At 33.2% G+C, this 21,016-nt stretch overlaps 1 gene segment (V, D, J or C); it reads left to right on the top strand.

Annotated features, from left to right (window-relative positions):
• Window positions 1–4,046: 4,046 nt before the first annotated feature.
• Window positions 4,047–21,016, top strand: part of LOC121951147 — a 42,055-nt gene continuing 25,085 nt past the window's right edge. Inside the window, 3 exon segments of the C gene segment in view lie at window positions 4,047–4,069; window positions 5,214–5,278; window positions 10,082–10,213. Coding sequence covers window positions 4,047–4,069; window positions 5,214–5,278; window positions 10,082–10,213 — 220 coding nt within the window.

Genomic DNA, 21,016 nt, shown 5'->3' on the forward strand with positions numbered 1-21,016 from the left:
GAGTAGAGTAGAGTAGAGTAGTAGTGTAGTGTAGTGAATAGTAGAGTAGAGTAGAGTAGAGTAGTATAGAGTAGAGTAGAGTAGAGCAGAGCAGTGCAGTGTAGAGTAGAGTAGAGTAGAGTAGAGTAGAGTAGAGTAGAGTAGTGTAGTGTAGTAGTAGAGTAGAGTAGAGTAGAGTAGAGTAGAGTAGTGTAGTGTAGTGTAGAGTAGAGTAGAGTAGAGTAGAGTAGAGTTGAGTAGTGTAGTGTAGAGTAGAGTAGAGTAGTAGTGTAGTGTAGTGTAGAGAAGAGTAGAGTAGTGTAGAGTAGAGTAGAGTAGTGTAGTGTACTAGAGTAGAGTATAGTAGAGTAGAGTTGAGTAGTGTAGTGTAGAGTAGAGTAGAGTTGAGTAGTGTAGTGTAGTGTAGTGTAGAGTAGAGTAGAGTAGTGAATAGTAGAGAAGAGTAGAGTAGTGTAGAGTAGAGTAGATTAGTGTAGTGTAGAGTAGAGTAGAGTAGAGTTGTGTGTAGTGTAGTGTAGTGAATAGTAGAGTAGAGTAGAGTAGTGTAGTATAGAGTAGAGTAGAGTAGAGCAGAGCAGTGCAGTGTAGAGTAGAGTAGAGTAGAGTAGAGTAGAGTAGAGTAGTGTAGTGTAGTGTAGAGTAGAGTAGAGTAGAGTAGAGTAGAGTAGAGTAGAGTAGTGTAGTGTAGTGTAGTGTAGACTAGAGTAGAGTATAGTAGAGTAGAGTTGAGTAGTGTAGTGTAGTGTAGAGAAGAGTAGAGTAGTGTAGAGTAGAGTAGATTAGTGTAGTGTAGAGTAGAGTAGAGTAGAGTTGTGTGTAGTGTAGTGTAGTGAGTAGTGAATAGTAGAGTAGAGTAGAGTAGTGTAGTAGAGTAGAGTAGAGTAGAGTAGAGTAGAGTAGAGCAGAGCAGTGCAGTGTAGAGTAGAGTAGAGTAGAGTAGAGTAGAGTAGAGTAGTGTAGTGTAGTGTAGAGTAGAGCAGAGCAGAGCAGAGCAGAGCAGTGCAGTGCAGTGCAGAGTAGTAGAGTAGAGTAGAGTAGAGTAGAGTAGAGTAGAGTAGAGTAGAGTAGAGTAGAGTAGTGTAGTGTAGTGTAGAGTAGAGTAGAGTAGAGTAGAGTAGAGCAGAGCAGAGCAGAGCAGTGCAGTGCAGTGCAGAGCAGAGCAGAGCAGAGCAGAGCAGCAGAGCAGAGCAGAGCAGTGCAGTGCAGTGCAGTGCAGAGCAGAGCAGAGCAGAGCAGAGCAGAGCAGAGTAGAGACCATGTTGTGGAAAAGCTCCATTCGAGTGTTTAATGTGATTTTGATGTCTTCTTATTTTGATTGTAGTATTTCATGATTTTCCCGGTAAATCATCGTGAATTTTCTTGTGTCTAAATTTTATTTTAATTTTATTTGTTTTCTGTCATTTGGATGTTTGTTTGGTTTTTTTTGCAGGATGATTTTCTGAACACTTGTGGAGGCGTGGCTCCGCCTCACCTGCGCTCACTCAGTGATCAGAGCGGACTGACTCACCTGCAGGCTTCATCATCGTTTCAGTCCTGCTCACCTGCTGCTCCTCTCCTGCTGCTCCTCTGCTGCTCTCTCCTCTCTGCTCCTCTGCTGCAGACCTCTCGGCTGCAGACGCTCCAGACGCTCTCCGGCTGCAGACGCTCTCCGGCTGCAGACGCTCTCCGGCTGCAGACGCTCTCCGGCTGCAGCTTCCTGTCACCTGTCACGGCGCTTTGTTTTTAGGCCGCAGGTGAAGCTCGCCTGACAAACAGGTCACAGCAGTTGAGCTCTTCCTTCCTGCCGGTTACAGAAACTATAAAAGTCCTCCTGGAGGAGTTTTTAGCTCTGAGGAGAAGAAGCTGAAGAGGAGTCCAGAGCCGGATTACCACCAGGAGGATCCAGGAGGATCTCAGCTCAGGTAGTCCAGCTCGACTCCACAGACCGTCTCTGTGACCGTGTGCAGAAAGCTGCGTCTTCTGAAGCTAATTTTCAGTGCTGCAGTTAAGTGGCTGCATCTGACAGTTTTTGCAATTTTGCTAAAGAAAAAATGTGACGGTGACTCCAGGGCCGTTTTTAGGGTTTGAGGTCATCGAGGGCTCTGTCGGGGGGATCTGCGCTTATGATGGACAAGCTCTATTTTTATGCCTTTTTTTTTTTTTTTTTGCACTCTGGCAACTTATTTACCCCCAAAACTTCTTCACTTCTTAACATCACTTCTGAAAAGTGATGTTAAGGTTTGTTGTTGGTGTTTAGAAACAGAAACTTTATGACTGCTCATTTTTATTTCACTTTTTTGGTTTTCACTGGAGTTGGAAAGTAGTCTGCATTTTTGTTAAAAGTGAAGGAATCTAAGTGTATTTAGTCAAATATGGACAGAATATTTGGCTCCAGGATCGTTTTTTGTCATTATTAGGGACTGTGTGTTATTTATGAGGGGGGTGCATGAAGGAGGAGGCATGTCAAACAAATTTTAAGAGATTTTTTAAATTATTTATTTTTTGGCTTTGGGGAGGGGCGTACTGCTTTAAATGACTAAAGTTTTGGATTTATTTTAAAGTACATTTTTAAAGAAAACATGCAGGCTTGGAAGACATTTTTTTAAATCTTTTTTTTTTAATTTTTAAAAAGTTTTTTACTTTAAAGTTTTTCTTATTTTAAGTAAGCAGCCGTCATGGAGCATCGCGTCTGTCGCTGATCAGTTTGGAGACGAGTGACTCAGAGGTCAAACCAAAGGGTTAAATCTCAGTGAAAAACTGGGAACGGTTCCCTGACTCTTCAGGATGTTTTTCTTCGAACACGTAATGGTCAGCTGTCTGTCAGCGTTCACGGCTTTAAATGTGTTTAAAGCAGGTTTTTGGAAAACGTCTCACTTTTTGTTTTTTTTCAATTGTTGACTTTCAGGCTGAAATGGATTCTGGGACTCTGACGAACGGCGGATTGTGATTGGACGGCAGCTGATGGACGGACTCTGCTGTTTTCGGCGCAGACGTGGACTCTGAGGTCGGCGTGGACGAACGTCAGGGTGAGTTTTGTCTTCTGTCTTCTGAGTTTCGAGCTGTCGGAAAAAACGCAGAAAAGAAGAATGAAAATAACATTTCAGTATAAAACGCCGTCACACAGCTGAGAGAAGAAGCTCGGTGTGAGCGCTGCACTTTTTGTCACAGCGAGTGTTGAAGTGTGAAAACTAAAGAAGGAAACAAACTTTATTTCGGCTCTGGAACCAAACTGACTGTTGAGTCTGGTAAGACGAATATTTTCAAACTGATCAGTAGAACTGCTTTATTTGTCATTTTTGCAGACTAAAAAAAAATACAGAAAATATGAAATTAGGAGTCGATACAAGACAAAAAGTTAAACATGAAAAACAGGTTAAAATGCGATTTGCAGCGTCAGTGTGAGAGCAGTTTTACAGTGTGAAGACTCAGAGAACAAACAGGCTATTTCAGCAACACATGCACGCTGCAGACTGGCTGAAAAAAAAAAAATACAAACCTTTGTGTCTAATTATGAATCTTCAGGTTAAAAGCAAACAAAAACTGGATCAAACTGTAAAACAGCAAAAGCAGAAAGAAGTGCACATCAGTTCATAAATGCAACACGAAATGCATCGAAATAGAAGTATAATTATACTATTTTATACTATTAAATGCATATTATAGTAAAAATAAGCATGAAAAACAGTGAAAAAATGAAATGAAATAATGCAGATTTGTAGCATCAGTGTGAGCAGCAGTTTTTGTCACTGTGAGTTTGACAGTGTGAAGACTCAGGGAACAAACAGGTTTTTTTTCGGCTCTGGATCCAAACTGACTGTTGAATCTGGTGAGATGAATATTTCCTTTATTTGGTTTGATTTATTAGTGTTGATCTGGAGACTCAAACGCTGCTGACTGAGCCGCAGTTATTCTTTATTTTAGCAAAATTATCACAAAATCCTGATGATTTTAAAAGTTAATGATCAAACTTGAGACCGCAGCGAGAAAACGGTGAACAACCTGAAAAAATCCAGCCAATAACTTTATAATAAAATATGAATTTAGAGTTTGGATAAACGTCAGGAATCATGTCGCAGCAGTTTTTGTCACGGTGAGTTTGACAGTGTGAAGAATCAGGCAGGAAACAGACTTTATTTCGGCTCAGGATCCAAACTGACTGTTGAATCTGGTGAGATTATCAAAGTTTCTTTAGTCAACTTTCTGTCTCTTTAATGCAATTTGTAAAGTTTTGACTTGACCGTGAAATACAAATTAACAAAAAAATATAGAAATGGATGCAAAACTCTGTGAAAGTTAAAAATAAAGTGACAACAGGATCTTAAACTGTGCAAAAACCAACCGAAGCCGACAGCACAGAGTATAAAACCTGCACAGCAAAATAATCTTTCACAGATTTAAAAAAAAAACCAAAAACATTGAAAATAAAAGCAAAATAAGAATAAAAGCAAAAAAATAGATGACCGACAGCACAGGGCTGTTAAATCCCATCAAATAATAAAAATAAAATAATAATACATTTGAAAGTCTAAATGTATAAAAGCCAGTTTCTGCTAGGGAAAATGAAATTAATTAAAAAATGTGATATGATAATAAAACAAGCCACCTCTTGGCTCGTCAGAGCTGAGATCAAACGTCCAAAATGTACCATTTATTGAACTAATGTAGAAAAATGTAGTTAAATTTTACACATTTCAAAATACAAAGTCATTTTCTTCAGTTTTAAAGGGAAAGAGTCAGTGTTATGTGTATTTAATTTATTCTGGTTAATCATAATCTTAAAGTCATAACTTTGACTCAAAGTGAATATCGTCAGTTTTTCTTGTTTTTGGCAGAAATGGGCTTCCGTATAAACATAATAACACATCAAATAATGAACCAGTGTGTGTGTGATTGAGTGAGGTTGTGTGTGAGGTTGGTGTGTGTGAGTGTGTGTGACGGTGTGTATGGAGCTGGGAACAAGCTGATGTTCGGCGGCGGCGTGAAGCTCGTCGTGAAGCTCGTCGTGTAGCTCGTCGTGTAGCTCGTCGTGTCAACAGGTCGGTGAAAAAATTCATAACACAAAAAGCAAAATGTTTTTTCTTTATTTTTATTTTTTATCATTATGAATCCAGCTGTCGGCTCTCCGGTTCCTCACGGCAAAAAAAATGAAATTATTTAAAATTTTGCTTTTAGTTTGTCGCCAAAACTGGTCCCAAACTGGTTCGTGCTGGTTTTTGTGGAGCTGTGTGTGTCAGTGTGACTGCTCAGGGAGGCTACGCCGTCGTGTTCGGAGGAGGAACTAAACTGCGAGTACAAACCAGTGAGTTTATTCATTTTAACTGCAAAATATATTCAAATAAAGTTACCTCAGACATCAGTTTAGTGACGAACAAATTCAGGATTATCTGTTGAAATGACTGTGAGGATATAATTCAGTCTGTTCAGACTCACGTTTCTGAAAACCAGAGTCGTGTTTTTGAGATTAGAGTCAGTTAACCCTTTGAAACTGTTTAGTTTTTATTCTTATCGAAAACGTGGTTAAAAGGCAACAAGCAAATACACGAGACATGGCCCTAAATAAACCCCCCAAAATCCTCCTGAAAATATGCACAAAAAAACAAACAATGAAATGGCCAAAAAAGATTTATTTATCATATATATATATATATATATATATATATATATATATATATATATAAGGAACATAATTAATAAAATTTAAAATTATTATAATTATAGTTGGTGTCGTATTTATTTGAATAATTTCCTTCTAATCTTCCTCTCTCTTTAAAACTATTTTTAAGGTAATTTTCTTATTCTTATTATTTTTTTCTTTAATTGTTGGACATTTCTTGCTGAGTTGGTCAGAAATCAAAGTAAAACTTTAATGATTTTATGATTGATGTCAACAAAAAGTTACAACTATTAGACTTCACCAAAAGATGTCAAATAAAAGACAAATAAAAAATATAGTTTGATGGTATTTGATAAAAGTTTATATGTCTTATTGTTTTTGACTTTTAAGAAATTCATCAGAAAAAAACCCAAAAACTGGACTGAATCTTTAGTTTATTTCTAACTTCAGAGGAACCGAAAAAAAAAGACTTTTTAATGAAAGTGAATCTGTCGAAGCTGAATCTGACGTTTTCGGTCGGCTGTCAGTCACAGTGTGAGAGGAGCTGCAGAAAAGATCATTTTTGGGAGAGGAACTCAGCTGAGAGTCGACGCTGGTAAGATGGAAAACAGTTTAAAAAATATTAATTTAAAAAAAAAGTCCCATCTGCTAACTTTTGTCCACAAATGAGTCCTAAACGCTTTTTTCAACACATGAAAAGAGTCTAAAAATATTTTTGTATAATTGAGTTTCGTTGAGGACAGAACGTGGGAAAGATTTTGAGATTAAAAAGATAAGATGAGATTTTTACCGAGAAAAAATAATAAAGTTTTTGTTACCAGGGAGAAGTTTTTTTATGTAACAAAGTTTAATTTTGGAAAGTGACTTGAGGTTTTCAGCCAGCTGTCAGTCACAGTGTGACAGGAAATACAGAGAGATTAATTTTTGGGAGAGGAACTCAGCTGAGAGTCGACGCCGGTAAGAAACAAAACTCAGTTTATTTCTTATATATTTTTAAACCACCACAACGTAGAAAAAGTGGCATTTTATCCAGTGATCACTGAATATTTCTACATGTTTCCAACTATCAATTTTAGGTATTTCAGCAAAAATGAATGATAATAAGTGATGATGAAGGTGAGCTGCAGGTTTTCAGTCAGTTGATCAAACTGATCAGGTTATTTTCGGGAGAGAAACGCCACAAGGTTCTTAAAAATCTTAAAACGTTGTGTTTAAGGTGCGACACTTCAGGTGAAACAACTTTGAGATTTTGAGTGAATTTGCTTCCAAAAAATCTCTTTTCTTTTTATCAGACTTACGAAAAGAAAACGTCCAAATTCAAATTTAATTTTTTTTTTCCTGCAGACTTTCTGTTCTGGAAATTTAGGCAAAAACGCAAAATCGTAAAAAAAAAAAAACATAGAGCAAAAATAATTGTCTTAATATGAGTAAATTTCGTGGCGATATCTAAGTTAAAATTTAAGCTAATAGTGTTTTATTTTTGGTCTAAAATTGTATTGTGAAAAAACCTGATTTTATGTAATGGAAGATTTTTGTTTTGGAAATGTATGAAACTCAGTGCGTATTTAATAATATTTAATAACTCATTTGCCTTTAATTAAACAAAATGAAAAATCTCCAAAAAAATAGAAATGATAATAATGATGTTTTCAATGTAAGTAATCACCTGAGGAAGATTCATGGTGAAATCTGTTATTTGAAACCTGGATGTCTCACATTATACCAAACCGAATTCATTTATTCATTTATTTTTCTGATCTGAGCAGCTCGTATTTTCTTTATTAACAGTTTTTGTTTTAAACTGCAAAAATCTGCAGTTAAAACTCTGTTTGACTCAACTTCTTTTAGTGGAGAATAATCCAACGTTTCAAAATCTCAAGTTTTGTGGAAATGTTTTTACAACGTTTGTGAATTTATTATAAAAAGTTAAACTGAGAGACTCGAAAACTTTCACCTTTCTTATTTTAAAGTAAACTGCAGGATTGTATGGAAGCTCATTTCTGCCAAAGAAAAGCCAAAACAACAGAATGATAAAATAATAAATATGTCGTCCCTTCACAATCTTAAAAAAGGACACAAAAACAAATTGTTTCGATGCAAATAAAACGTTTAAATTCGAGAGTCGGGTCAGAAACAGCAGCTTTGAAGCCGTTTGGTTGGGAGCTGTCAGCAGTTTGAGTTTCTGTCATCAGACTCGACACTGTGTGAAATCCGGGGCGTCGACAAAATCCTGTTCGGCTCCGGAGCCAAACTGACCGTCGAGTCCAGTGAGTCTGATCTGTTTTATTTGGTTTTTTTAAAATAATTTTCTCAGCAAATTAAATCCAAGAGGAGGCAACGGTAAATCCCGACATGATCATAAGAGGTCAAAAATCAAGACAAACTGTAAATAAGCATCAATAAAAAAGAAAAGAAAATTACATTCAAAATAAAAACAGTTGAAAAATAATATCCACATAAAAATGTGTAAATATTAAAAAAATAAGAAAAATTAAATATTTCTTTAAAGAGAATTATTTAATAAGCTGAAAGATTTATTTTTCTAAATAAAACAGACTGATGAAAGAATGATCTACAACTTTAACCCTTTGAAACCGGAGCAATTTATGAGCAACTTGAGAAGAAACTACCACCAAAAATATAGCAAGTAATCAGTAAAAAGATACAAAATAAAATACCTGAACATCAGAAAAGAAGAATAAAGTAAAAAAAAAAAAAACAATCTGAAAAAATCTAATAATAATAATAAATCAGTATCACAATTTAAATAATTAAAATGATCCTCTTCAGACATTTGACGTGTTGATCAGATTTGATGTGAGGACAGAATCACTGTGTGACGTCTTCAGCTGCCGGACGGAAGATTTTATTTGAGAGAAGGAACCAAAGTGATTATTGAAAGCTGTGAGTAACCAAAGACTGAAGTTATTCCAACTTTTATTTACATTACATTCATAATGTCACTGATCCCAAAAATACGTTTTCAACGTAAAGTCTGTAAATACTAGTGGCTCAAACGCAGGAGCTCAGATTCATAGAACATCCTTTTATAATATTTAATGTTTTAAAACGGGTAAAAAAAAAAAACAACAATAAATAATCAGAAACTGCATGAAGTCAAAAAAGACTAAATATCAAAATCTACCTTTTAATTCAAATATAAACATATAAAATATAAACAGAAGCTTTATTATGCGACTGGAATAAAATCAGATTTAAAAAATTTTTTTTTTTTCTTCGTGTTGTGTGAATTCTGCTTTGGCAGCGGGACCGTTTAACCGTTTAAAAACCGTTCGACCATTTAACCGTTCGACCGTTTAACCATTCGACCGTTCGACCGTTTAACCGTTTAACTGTTTAACCGTTTGACCGTTTAAACCGTTTAACTGTTTAACCGTTCGACCGTTTAACCGTTTAACTGTTTAACCGTTCGACCGTTTAACCGTTTAACTGTTTAACCGTTCGACCGTTCGACCGTTTAACCGTTTAACTGTTTAACTGTTTAACCGTTTGACCGTTCGACCGTTTAACCGTTTAACTGTTTAACCGTTTAACCGTTCGACCATTTAACCGTTCGACCGTTTAACCATTCGACCGTTCGACCGTTTAACCGTTTAACTGTTTAACCGTTTGACCGTTTAACCGTTTAACTGTTTAACCGTTCGACCGTTCGACCGTTTAACCGTTTAACTGTTTAACCGTTCGACCGTTTAACCGTTTAACCGTTCGACCATTCGACCGTTTAACTGTTTAACCGTTCGACCGTTTGACCGTTTAACCGTTTAACCGTTTGACCGTTCGACCGTTTAACCGCTTTACCGTTCGACTGTTTAGCGTTTAACCGTTTGACTGTTGAGCTCAGTGAATACTGACGACGAACATGATCAATAGTATTTATGTGGAGAATTTCTAAAGCATGAGAAACATCTGAAAAATTACCTAGATGGTAAATTTTTTAAATTAAAGATGTTTAATCAGGTTTATCTAATCAGGTTCATTTTAACAGATTTATTAAATTGTGTTTATTCAAGTTTATTTAATCAAGTATTTATTATAAAAATCTAGTTTATTTGTTCACTTCATTTAATCAAAATAATTTACTCAGACTTATTTGTCCAGATATATTACATCAGGTTTATTTAACCAAATAATGAAATTAGCTTTATGTTATCAAGTTTATGTAATCCAGGTTTATTTAATAAACTTTAATTAATCAAGATTAATCAGGTGAATTTAATTAGGATTTATTTAATCCAAATATACTCTATTTAAACATTTTAAAAAAAAAATCAGATTAATTAATGTAGTTTATTTATTCAGGTGTATTTAATCAAACTCATTCGTTCAGATACATTAAATTAGGTTTATTTAATCAATTCATGAAATGGGGGTTATTTATTCAGGTTTATGTAATTTTATTCAATCAAGTTTATTTAATCCAGACTAATAAAGTTAATTTATCGGGTTTATTTGATCAGATTTTTTGAGGTTTATTTAATTGGGTGTTGGGTGTTTTTGTAGTCAGTGAGGTTTGTGTCGTGAAGCGTCACACTGTGACTTACGGCTCTGCTGCTAACAAGATCGTCTTTGGCGGCGGCACCAAACTTCACGTTATCGACAGTAAGTTAAAAAAACTCTTTTTGAGAAAACGGCCTGAAAAAACTAACATGCTGTAAAATTTCATAGACAACAGATTAATTGACTGGTGAGGTTTCACAGTGATATTTATATATTAGAAATGGCACTTATTCATATTTATTATTTATAAATGAATTAAATTTAAATATATTTATGCATATTTAGTATATTAATAAAACTTATTCTCATTTTATTCATGAATCATTTTAAATGAAAACAGTGACTTTATTAATCAGACAGAACGTAAAAAATAAAACTAGAAAACGTGGATGAAGTTTGGTTCAGTTTGTGTCGTGGAGCTTCACGTTGTGCGAATGATGGAGGATTTAAGATCATCTTTGGAGGTGGAACCAGTTTAACCTTTGAACCCTGTGAGTTCTGATCTATATTTTATTAATTTTACTTATCTGAGGTGTCATTAAATGCAAACGACAGTGTTAAAACCAGAATATGAACAAAACTAGAAAGTTATTAAAACTGATGCAGTGAAAACAAAAATCATAATTAAGATTTAACTTGAATTATTTTTATCATACGCTGTAAAAAGAGACAAAGTGTTTTTAACTTTACAAACGTTAGTGTGCGGGCTGCTTAAAATAATTAAAAATAAATGTCAAAGTAAAATTCAGTCCAAAGAAATTATTTCTTCTCATGGGACGATATTTAAATACATCTGTGTGTTAATAAGAAGTTTAACATTAAAAACAGTTTGTTCAGTAAATCCCACCATTAGCATCTGATTTATAATAAATATTCAGTGAATAATCAGTTATTTTAAATCAGCCACGTTAAATTGCTGTTTTTCTGAATGAGGTTTGGTGCAGTGAGTTTGTGTCGCGCTGCTTCATGCTGTGCGAATGTCGGAGCTGCAGCTAAAATGATTTTTGGACGTGGAATCAGATTAACCGTCGAACCCAGTAAGTACAGATACTGATCAGAAATATAGTTTATTTTTACAGGGAGATGAAACATTTCCAAAACAGTTCAGTCCCTCTCCAAAATACACATTCAATTTCTTCTGTGTATTTTCATGGAAAAAGCCATTCATGGTAATAATCATTCAGGCAAAAGTCTCAAATATTAAAAATAATATGATTTTTTGAGGGAAATATAAACCTACAAAATTTGGTTTAATTTATAATCAGATATCTTCTTGATCCTAAAAGTCAAAATATTAAAAAATACATCTGCTGAGAAAGAATCATGACTTTATTCATTCAGAGGATCGACACTAAAACAAATCAATATCTTTGCTGATCCGTTAATATGAAAATCATTCATAGTTCATTCACTTCATTTCATAGTTCAAAGTGTAAAAACGCTGATTTTCTGAATGAGGTTTGGTTCAGTTTTTGTCGAGCTGCTTCACGTTGTGTGAATGATGGAAGTCGAACTAAGATCATCTTTGGAAGTGGAACCAGATTAACCATCGAAACCAGTAAGCAGAAAATATATTATGTGTATTATTGTAATGATGCAGATTTATCAACAAAGTTTTCAGCGTTTGATGCAGAAAAAACACAGTCAGAGTTAAAAAATCCAATAAATAGATCTGAGATGAAAATGATTAATTTGACTCTTCAGGCCATAAAATCAACACAGAAAATAATTCAGATTTACAGATTTACAGAATTTTTATGAGCAGAAAAGCCTTTCAGGAGATATTTAACCCTTTGAGACCTGAACATGTTGGTTTCTTTTGAAATTATGAGGAAAAAGGTGATTAGTAAATTGGTAAGAAATATTGGGCAAATTGCAAGAAAATATTAAAAGGTGACGAGAAAATGACCTGAAATGATTTTTTAAAAGAGGAAAACGTCCAGAAAACTATATGTGTAATTATAACCACGTGATGTTACTGAAAAAAAAGTTTTTATTCAATTATTTTTACTTTTTTGGGGGGAATCATCATTTTTCTTCTATTATTTATTTATTTATTTATTTTTTATTTAACTTTTTGTAATTTAGTGGTAATTGTCATTTTTTTTCTAATCCCAACCCTTCCTTTCAATTTTTAATTTTTTTCTGCTATTTAGAGGTAATTTTCAAATAATCTTTCTTTTCCTGCTTGTTCTGTTCAAAAGAAGCCAAACCAAATGCTCAGCCTTTAAAGGGTTGAATATTGATGTGATTGAAAAATTAAAATCCACTAAATCAATGTGAAAATCAATCAGCATGATTGACAAAATAACCACTGAACGCAGTAAAACTCTGATACTGGTGATCACGGAGCATCATCACAAACTCACTCAGCAGCTGTTTTTAGTGTGAGAATATAAATGTGTCAAATTTAAACACTGATTTGTGGAAGAAATGTGTCATAAACGCCTGTTTTTAAAGGACACAGTGACATCATTTTCCAGCCCGAAAATAACCTTTCAGTCAATACATAAAATAAATAAATGATTATGAATAAAAGTTTGGTTCAGCTGGTCACTGCTGAGTTTATGTGGCGATGCTTCATGTTGAGGGATTATACTGGTGCTCATGAGCTCATGTTTGGAACCAGATTGACCATTGAAACCAGTAAGTGCTGGTATGGAAAAATAACATCAACACAAAGTAGAAAAATATTCAAAAGTAAAATCAACACAAAGTAGAAAATAATTCAAAAATAAAATCAACACAAAGTAGAAAATAATTCAAAAATAAAATCAACACAAAAAGTAGAAAATAATTCAAAAATAAAATCAACACAAAGTAGAGAATCATTAAAACACATCAAGTGACAAAATATAAAACTGAATGATCAATATCTGTACCATCATCAAAAAACAGTTTTGTATCTATTGTACAGCAATTTTTAAAATTTTACCATTATTTATTATACATATGTACAATAGACATTTATTTCTAATGAAAAACCCCAAACAATAATAAAACAATAACAGAAACTTTTTCGTATATTTGGTAATTCTATATTTCTTTACACACTTTACGCACTCAGCATAGTACACATATTTTACAAACTGCTCTGAAACTAAAGCCTGTTGCTCACATTTATTTTTTATTTAATATTTTTACAAATGCACTTATTTCATTTTAATTAGATTTTCAGTTAATTCTATAAATCTATAATTAAGCTCCGCATCACAGCGACTGTAACAAATCAATATTTCCTTCGATGATCAATAAAGTATTTCTAATTCAGATTCTCAACTGTAACTTAATCATTCCAAATAAAGTTTAAAAAGCGGTTTTATTTTTTAAAATGCAAATAAATGTCTGACAGATTTTCTTTATCCTGATAGTTATATATTAATAATAATAATAATAATAATAATAATAATAATAATAATAATAATAATAATAATTAAATTCCTGCTGCAAAAGAATCATGAATTTATTCATTCAGACAATCGACACTCAAAATAATCAATATCTTTGCTGATCAGTTAATGTGGAAATGTTCATTTGATAGTTCAAAGTGTAAAAATGATGTTTTTCTGAACGAGGTTTGGTTCAGTTTTTGTCACGACGCGTCCCGTAGTGTGAAGTCTACTAACCAGAATAAACTGATGTTCGGAGGTGGAACCAGATTAACTGCTGAAGCCAGTAAGTAGAAAGTAACTTTATTCTTGGCTTTATCACAATAATCAATACACACAATAATCACAATCTTCAGTATCTAATCTAGAACATGACAACCTCTCGTTCTGAACGTACAGTAAATATCAAAACCTCTAACATATATTTATCATAGATATGCATATTTTTAAATTAAAACTGTCTCTTTTTTTAGTATCTGAATGTCATCGTTCCAGTAAAATCATGATTTTCTAAATGAAGTTTAATTCAATTCATCATTGCTCAGAAAAAACACCCAAAATAAAGAATTATCCAACTAAATCCAAAACTGACGTTTTTATCATCTTAAAATTGTCTTAATCATAACAATAGATTCAAACCTTTGAGCAGCATCCTGACTCTACAGTAAATGTAACCATTTGCATTTTATTTATAATTAATAATAAATGATTTCAAATGAAAATAGTGTCTTAATTAGCCAGACTGAAGTCTCTAAAGTTAAAAAAAAGAAAAAAAGAAAAGTTTTTTCTGAATGAAGTTTGGCTGAGTTTGTGCCGTGATGCTTCATGTTGGAAATAAGATGATCTTTGGAGACAGAACCAGATTAACCAGATTAACCAGATTAACCAGTGAACCCAGTGAGCACTGACACACATCATTAATGTCTTTTATAGAGCGTTAAAAAACAAACACAAACAAACAACAATCTGAAAATAAAAAACTTGTGTTTTACAGGAATAATCCAAAAGTATTTGTGGGTATTAAAACAGTTTGCAGAGTATTTTTAATGAACCGTCATCATTCGTGTGATTTCTGACACGTATTTGTCACAGAGGTGCGTGTTTGTCTGAGGGCGGCTCAGGGCTCTGCTGAGTTTGTGTCAGGTGATTTCGTGTTGTGTGAACGCTGGAGGCGGATTAAAGATCACTTTTGGGAGTGGAACCAGATTAAGCGTTGAACCCAGTAAGTGCTGATAATGTCTGATTAATGTCTTTTACTGAGAATCCGAAAAGACACGAAAAGACAAAACACTTTTGTTTTTCAGGAATAACAAACAAAATCTGAGTGATAGATTTAAAATTATTAATGATTTATTGATGAGTAAACAGCTGCAAACAATATATGACGCGTTTAGCGCCGCAGGTTCATAAACCAGCTCAAAGCAGGAAATAATTCACTGTAACACTGTTAATAAAACTTTCTTAAGATAACAGCAACAAATCCAAAAACATGAAAAAGGAAAAATTCAAAGGTTTGCAGGAAAAGTGGCTGAAATAATCAAACACATTATTAAAAACAGGTTTTTTTTTCAGTATTTCTACTAAATGTTGGCATTGTAAGTATTTTATATATAATCTATACTTTATGATTTTTTTAAACTTGTAATTCTGAGAATTCAGAAACTAAAAAAGTCGATCTTTCTAAAACAGCAAAAATCAACAAGAAAAAAAGGCAAATTGTAAAGTTTTTGAGGAGAAGTAGCTGAAATAATCAAAAACATTGTCGATATTAAAACAGTGTGCACAGTATCTCTGCATCATATCTTCTTTACATCTCTAATATGTTGATAGTTTCTGATCATTTTATTGAAATGGTGACTTTTTTTAAGCGGACAGAAGTCTGTAAAGAAAAATGTTTTTCTGAATGTGGTTTGGTTCAGTTTGTCACACAGTTTGTGTTTTGCTGCTTCATGCTGTGTGAATGCTGACAATCGAAAGCTGATTTTTGGGAGTGGAGGCAGATTAACCGTTGAACCCCGTGAGTACCGAAACAGATGATAAATATCATTCATACAGAGCGGGTCTAAACTTCAAAAACACAATCTGAAGAAAAGCTGAAAACATAAATATACACAGTCCGGTCCAGCTGGACTCTGAGTACGTTTACGTGCATGCGAATATTTCACTTTCATTTCCATCGTGACAATATTCTGACGCTGATGCGGCTCACGTAAATACTTGATGCTGTTTGGATATTCTAAATTTGGCTGTTTTCAGGGTGTAGTATTTTCTGATTTAGACGTGGATTATTTAGATATTTTCAGGTATTTTTAGCGGGAATGTTGTCTGTTTTTGTAATGAGAGTAAAAAGGTAATATTTGTATGCATGTAAATAACTGATAAATAAACAGCTTCATTATAATAATACAGCTGCAGAAAAGAATCCGAATCATCAGTGAATTCATCTGATGTATCAAAACCATTTTCAGTATATTTTAATACACAGTTAACTTCAAATTTCAGATGTGACTGAGACAAAAGTCTGAAATGTAAAACGGCAGTTTTTTGGGTGAAGTTTGGTTTAATCGCTGTGCTGAGTTTGTGCTCTGCTGCTTTATGTTGTGTGAATGCTGGAGGTGGATATGAATTCATTTTTGGAAGTGGGACCAGATTAACCAGTGAACCCAGTGAGTACTGATACAGGCCATGAATGTCAATGGTAGACCGTCTAAAAAAAACTACGACAAAAGGAGTTTAAAGGAATATGGATAAAAAAAAAAAGAAAATTTGTATATTTCTGGACTGACTGATGAGAGCAAAGAAGAAATGATTCCTGTCAGGTTCATGAAATCTAAATAATTCACTGTAACACTGTCAGCTGAAAAACCTTCAACAAAAACAACAAAAAACTACAACTAAACTTTAAAAAACCAACCAAACAAACCCTAAAATCCTTTAAATAAGAGCCATGATCAACAAACATAAAAAAAGGAAAAAAAAAATCAAAGATTTTGCAGAAAAACTGCTGAAATAATCAAATAAATCTGTAGTGTTTAAACATTTCTGGTAGTATTTCTAAAGCAACTAGCCTCTCATCATTATCATAAGATTCATCATATATATTTATCCCAAAAATCTGTCGATGTATTGATGAGGTTCGGGTCAGGTGCTCTGCTGAGTTTGTGTTCAGGTGCTTCATGTTGTGTGAATGCTGGAGGTGCATATAAGATGATTTTTGGGAGCGGGACCAGACTAACCATTGAACCCAGTGAGTACTGACTCAGACCATTAATGTTGCATATAGAGCATCTAAAAACCAATAAACAAATGTTGGTTTTACAGGAATAATAAAAAAAAAAAACAGAGTGATGGATTTTAAAAGAGAGAGAGAATTTGTTATTTTATTGACTGACTGATACGCTAACGATTGTAAAAAAAATAAATAAAAAAAATTAAACAGATAATTTGTTCATAAAATCAGCTTAAAGTAGAAAATAATTCAGTATATGTTGTCAGGTGAAAAACTCGTATCTCAGAGATGTCAGAAATTAAAAAACACAACTTTTATTAAAATAACAGCTATAATCGGCAAACATAAAAAAGGGGAAAAAAAATCACAGTTTTTGAGGATAAGTAGCAGAAATAATCAAATAGTGTTTAAAACAGTTTGTTCAGTATCTTTTCAATTAAACATTTAAATGTCAAATATATTAATCAAGAATTTTTAGTGAAATTGTGACTTTTTTTAACTGGACAGAAACGTCTAACATAAAAACGTTGTTTTTCTGAATGAACTTTGGTTCAGTTCGTCGCTCTGCTGAGTTTCTGTCCTGGAGCTTCGTGTTGTGTGAATCCTGGAAATCAGAATCGACTCGTCTTTGGACGCGGAACCAGAATAACCATTCAGACCAGTGAGTCCTGAGATATTAACCATTAATAGTATACATATTTCTCATGGTGTTTTGCCTGTAAACACCCAAAATCACGATCGTAAAAAAAGAAAAAGATGAAAAACCAAACTTGCAGTTCAGACTGATGTGAGATGAAAACTTTGTAACTCCAAAATGTTTTAAAAATCAAAGGAAATAGTTTTGTGATCAGACATCAAAATGAACCAACATCCATATTTGCCAAAATAGAGACTCGATTTAGTAAAGCAGAATAGCAGAAATCTGTGAGTGGATATTAAAAATAAAACTATTAAACAAGTAAAATGGAACAAGAGTTAATCTAACAAAAAAAAAAGATTTTGGTGCAAAATGTCAAAAAGTCTTTCCAAATCTCCATATTTTGATGTGTTAAACAACACGTAAGAGGACACTTTCATCAGTGTACACAGCTGCACTTAAACACCAAAAGCAGATGCATATTTATATGAATAAGTATACTGAGTATTTCTTTCCATTAGACGTTATTAGTGGGAATATTGTCTTTCTTTGTAATAACGGTAAAAATGTAATAGTTTTATAAACGTAAATGTAGCTACTGATAAGGATGCAGCTTATTCATAATATCTTTTAATCTACAGTTCAATTCAAATTTAAGATTTAATTGAGACAAAAGTCTGAAATGTGAAACTGAAATTTTTCTGAGTGAGCTTTGGTTGGTGCTGAGTTTGTGCTCTGCTGCTTCATGCTGTGTGAATGCTGGAGGTGCAAATCAATATAGGATCATCTTTGGAGGTGGAACCAGATTAACCAGTGAACCCAGTGAGTACTGATACAGATCATAAATACCATTTACATCAAGCATTTTTTTCATTAATATATACAAAAGCTAAAGAAGAATTAGTGTCGAAATAAAAACAAAAGAAAATAGTGATGATAAAGCAGGCTGACCTGTTTTAACGCAGAAAATAAATTAAAGGCAAATTTAGCTTACGTCATTTACAAAATATTTATTTTCTAAACATAAAATATTGTCTCGATCATATCAATCGCAATCAATTCTTCAACTGAGCTCGTCTTAATCAAAGCTGTTAATCAATCTGTTAATACTTATTTACAACATCATAGCTGAAACAGCAGCTATTGTTGTGACCGGACCTGAATCATTCACACAGAAGTCTCGTAAATTATTATGTAATTCTCATTATGTAAAAGAATGTTTTTCTTTTATTATTTTTATGAAGTTTGGTTCAGTTTGTGTCTGAGAGTTTGTGTCATGGTGCTTCATGTTGTGTGAATGTTGGATATAAGATGACTTTTGGAAGTGGGACCAGATTAACCATAGAGCCCAGTAAGTACTAATATTCAGTATTTAAAATATGTAATATGAGGTCACATATAAAGAAGGAAATATTTAATAATCTGGACTCATAGATGAGATGATATTAAAAATCAAACTACTAAACAAATCAAAGGGATCAATAAATAACAATAAGCATCATAAATACATCAATCATTCATCAGTCACTCTGAAGTTAACATGAAGTATAAAATAAAAATGAGTTTTAGTAAAAATATAAAAACAAAATGTGTATTGGTAAGATAAAATTAAATAAAAATATGTGCATCGGTAAAAACATAAATGAAAATATGCTCAATAGTAAAAATATAAGATAAGAATATGTTCATTTGTAAAAATATATTAAAAATTATGTGCCGAGTATTTAAAGTGTGTAAAAATATAGAAAAACAAAATATACAAATATGTGTCTCAATGCTAAACTATAGTGTACAAACAACTATGTAAAAGTTTAGAAAATAAGAAATATATGTCTGTATGCTTAATAAGTTATCGTTAACTGCAGATTTTTATGTTGGAATAAGATAAGTGTTTTTGGGTTTATTATTTAGCGCTGCAGCGTTTATGTGATGATGTTTAGTGTTGTGTGAATACTGGAAATTACAAACTGGTCTTTGGCTCGGGGATCACACTCAACGTTGAAGCCAGTAAGTTTTTTTTTTTTTTTTTTAAGTTTTAAAGAAATAACTCAAAAGTCCTAACGTCATTATTTTTAATAATTCAGAATCTAAAGTATTTTTCTTTTAAAAAACAACAACAGCAACATTAACATTACTGATGTGATCTCAACTCACAAATTAAAACACCTGATTTTGACTTTAACCCTTCAGAGTCTGGATCGACATCAGTTTTGCTGATGCTTTTCACGAGCACCGAAACCTCTGAGCCCAGAGAACTTTGGTTTGATTTCTTTTGAAAAAAATACAGAAAATGGCAAGAACTTTTTTAGCACTATTAGGTTTTTTTTTTTTTTTTGCTTATTTTTTAAAAAATGTTTTTACTAATTTCTTGCAAATTTTGGGGTCATTTTCTTAAAGTTGCTTATTACCTGTATTTCTGGATGAAATCAAGGCAGTTGGCTCAGGTCTCAAAGGGTTAAATGCCTTGGCTGTCAGTTTGTAAGTTTGAAATTAAGATTCAGTCCATTTGGATGCCATCCTTATGTATCACTGCTGTTGAGTTTAAAAAAAAATGATTCAAGTTAGTGAATTCAAAGGATGACTGGATGGAGAAAAGTTAATTAAACGTGTGCTCCAACACCTGCTGGAAATGTACATTTCAGATCACATTTTTTGAAAAATAATTATTCCATCCAATAAGAAATGCTAAAGTAGAAGAGGAAAATAATCAGTTATCTTTTAATTGTATATGAATACACTCTTTACTGAGCTGTAGCACATGTGGCAACAAAAATTAGCCCAAATTATAACATTAAATAATTTTCAGTATAATGTTTAAGTCCACATACTATTAAGCCCATTTATTAATTAAATTTGTTGTTTGGGTTTTATTTTAGGAATCTTTTGCTTTCTGTAATTAGTGTTTGTTCATCGAGAAAACGGTTATGCAGTTATTGAGCAGATGTCGTCCGCTGTGTGACTGTCGGTGGAAACTACAAAGTCATTTTTGGAAAAGGAACCGAGCTAACTGTCGAGATCAGTGAGTATTAACGTGATCATTTTAATGGTTGAGAACTCATTAATGTGCTGTTTTTGTCACGTAACTTAAAAGCTACGAGAAAATGTACATGACAGTTAAACGGACCGGCCGAATCGATCATGAGTTTAGACTCCATGAAGTTATTGAGAGTTACCTAAATATTTTACAGGAATTACCTCCTCTCTCCATACAATGAACTCACTTTCAGAAAGTTTCAGCTAAAATCTTTTTTTTTTTCTAAATCTCCTAATTTCTTGCAATTTGTGGGGCATTCCTCTCCAGCTGTCACATTTCCTCTCCCCCGTGTTTTTAAAAGAGATCAAATGGACTCAGATGTTTAAATACTTGTTAAAGACGTCTGAATGCGGCAAAATATAAGTGATGTCAATCCAGATTTGGTTAAGTTAAAATGTTCTTTGTAATAATTTTTTCCTCAAATTCTCAAAAACGTATTTTATCATGCGCAGAAAAGTTGTTCCTCAGACATATATCTGCTCAACATTCAATCTGTGTGAGCTGTTTTAATATCCAGATATAATGAGTGAAGTGCAGATGTGGAAATGGTTAATGTAGTTACTGTTCAGATCAGACTGACTGTGCGACTTCATCTGCAAACTGGAAGATCATCTTT

The sequence above is a fragment of the Plectropomus leopardus genome, chromosome 12, assembly GCF_008729295.1.
Source record: "Plectropomus leopardus isolate mb chromosome 12, YSFRI_Pleo_2.0, whole genome shotgun sequence".
In the NCBI taxonomy this organism is placed as follows: domain Eukaryota; kingdom Metazoa; phylum Chordata; class Actinopteri; order Perciformes; family Serranidae; genus Plectropomus; species Plectropomus leopardus.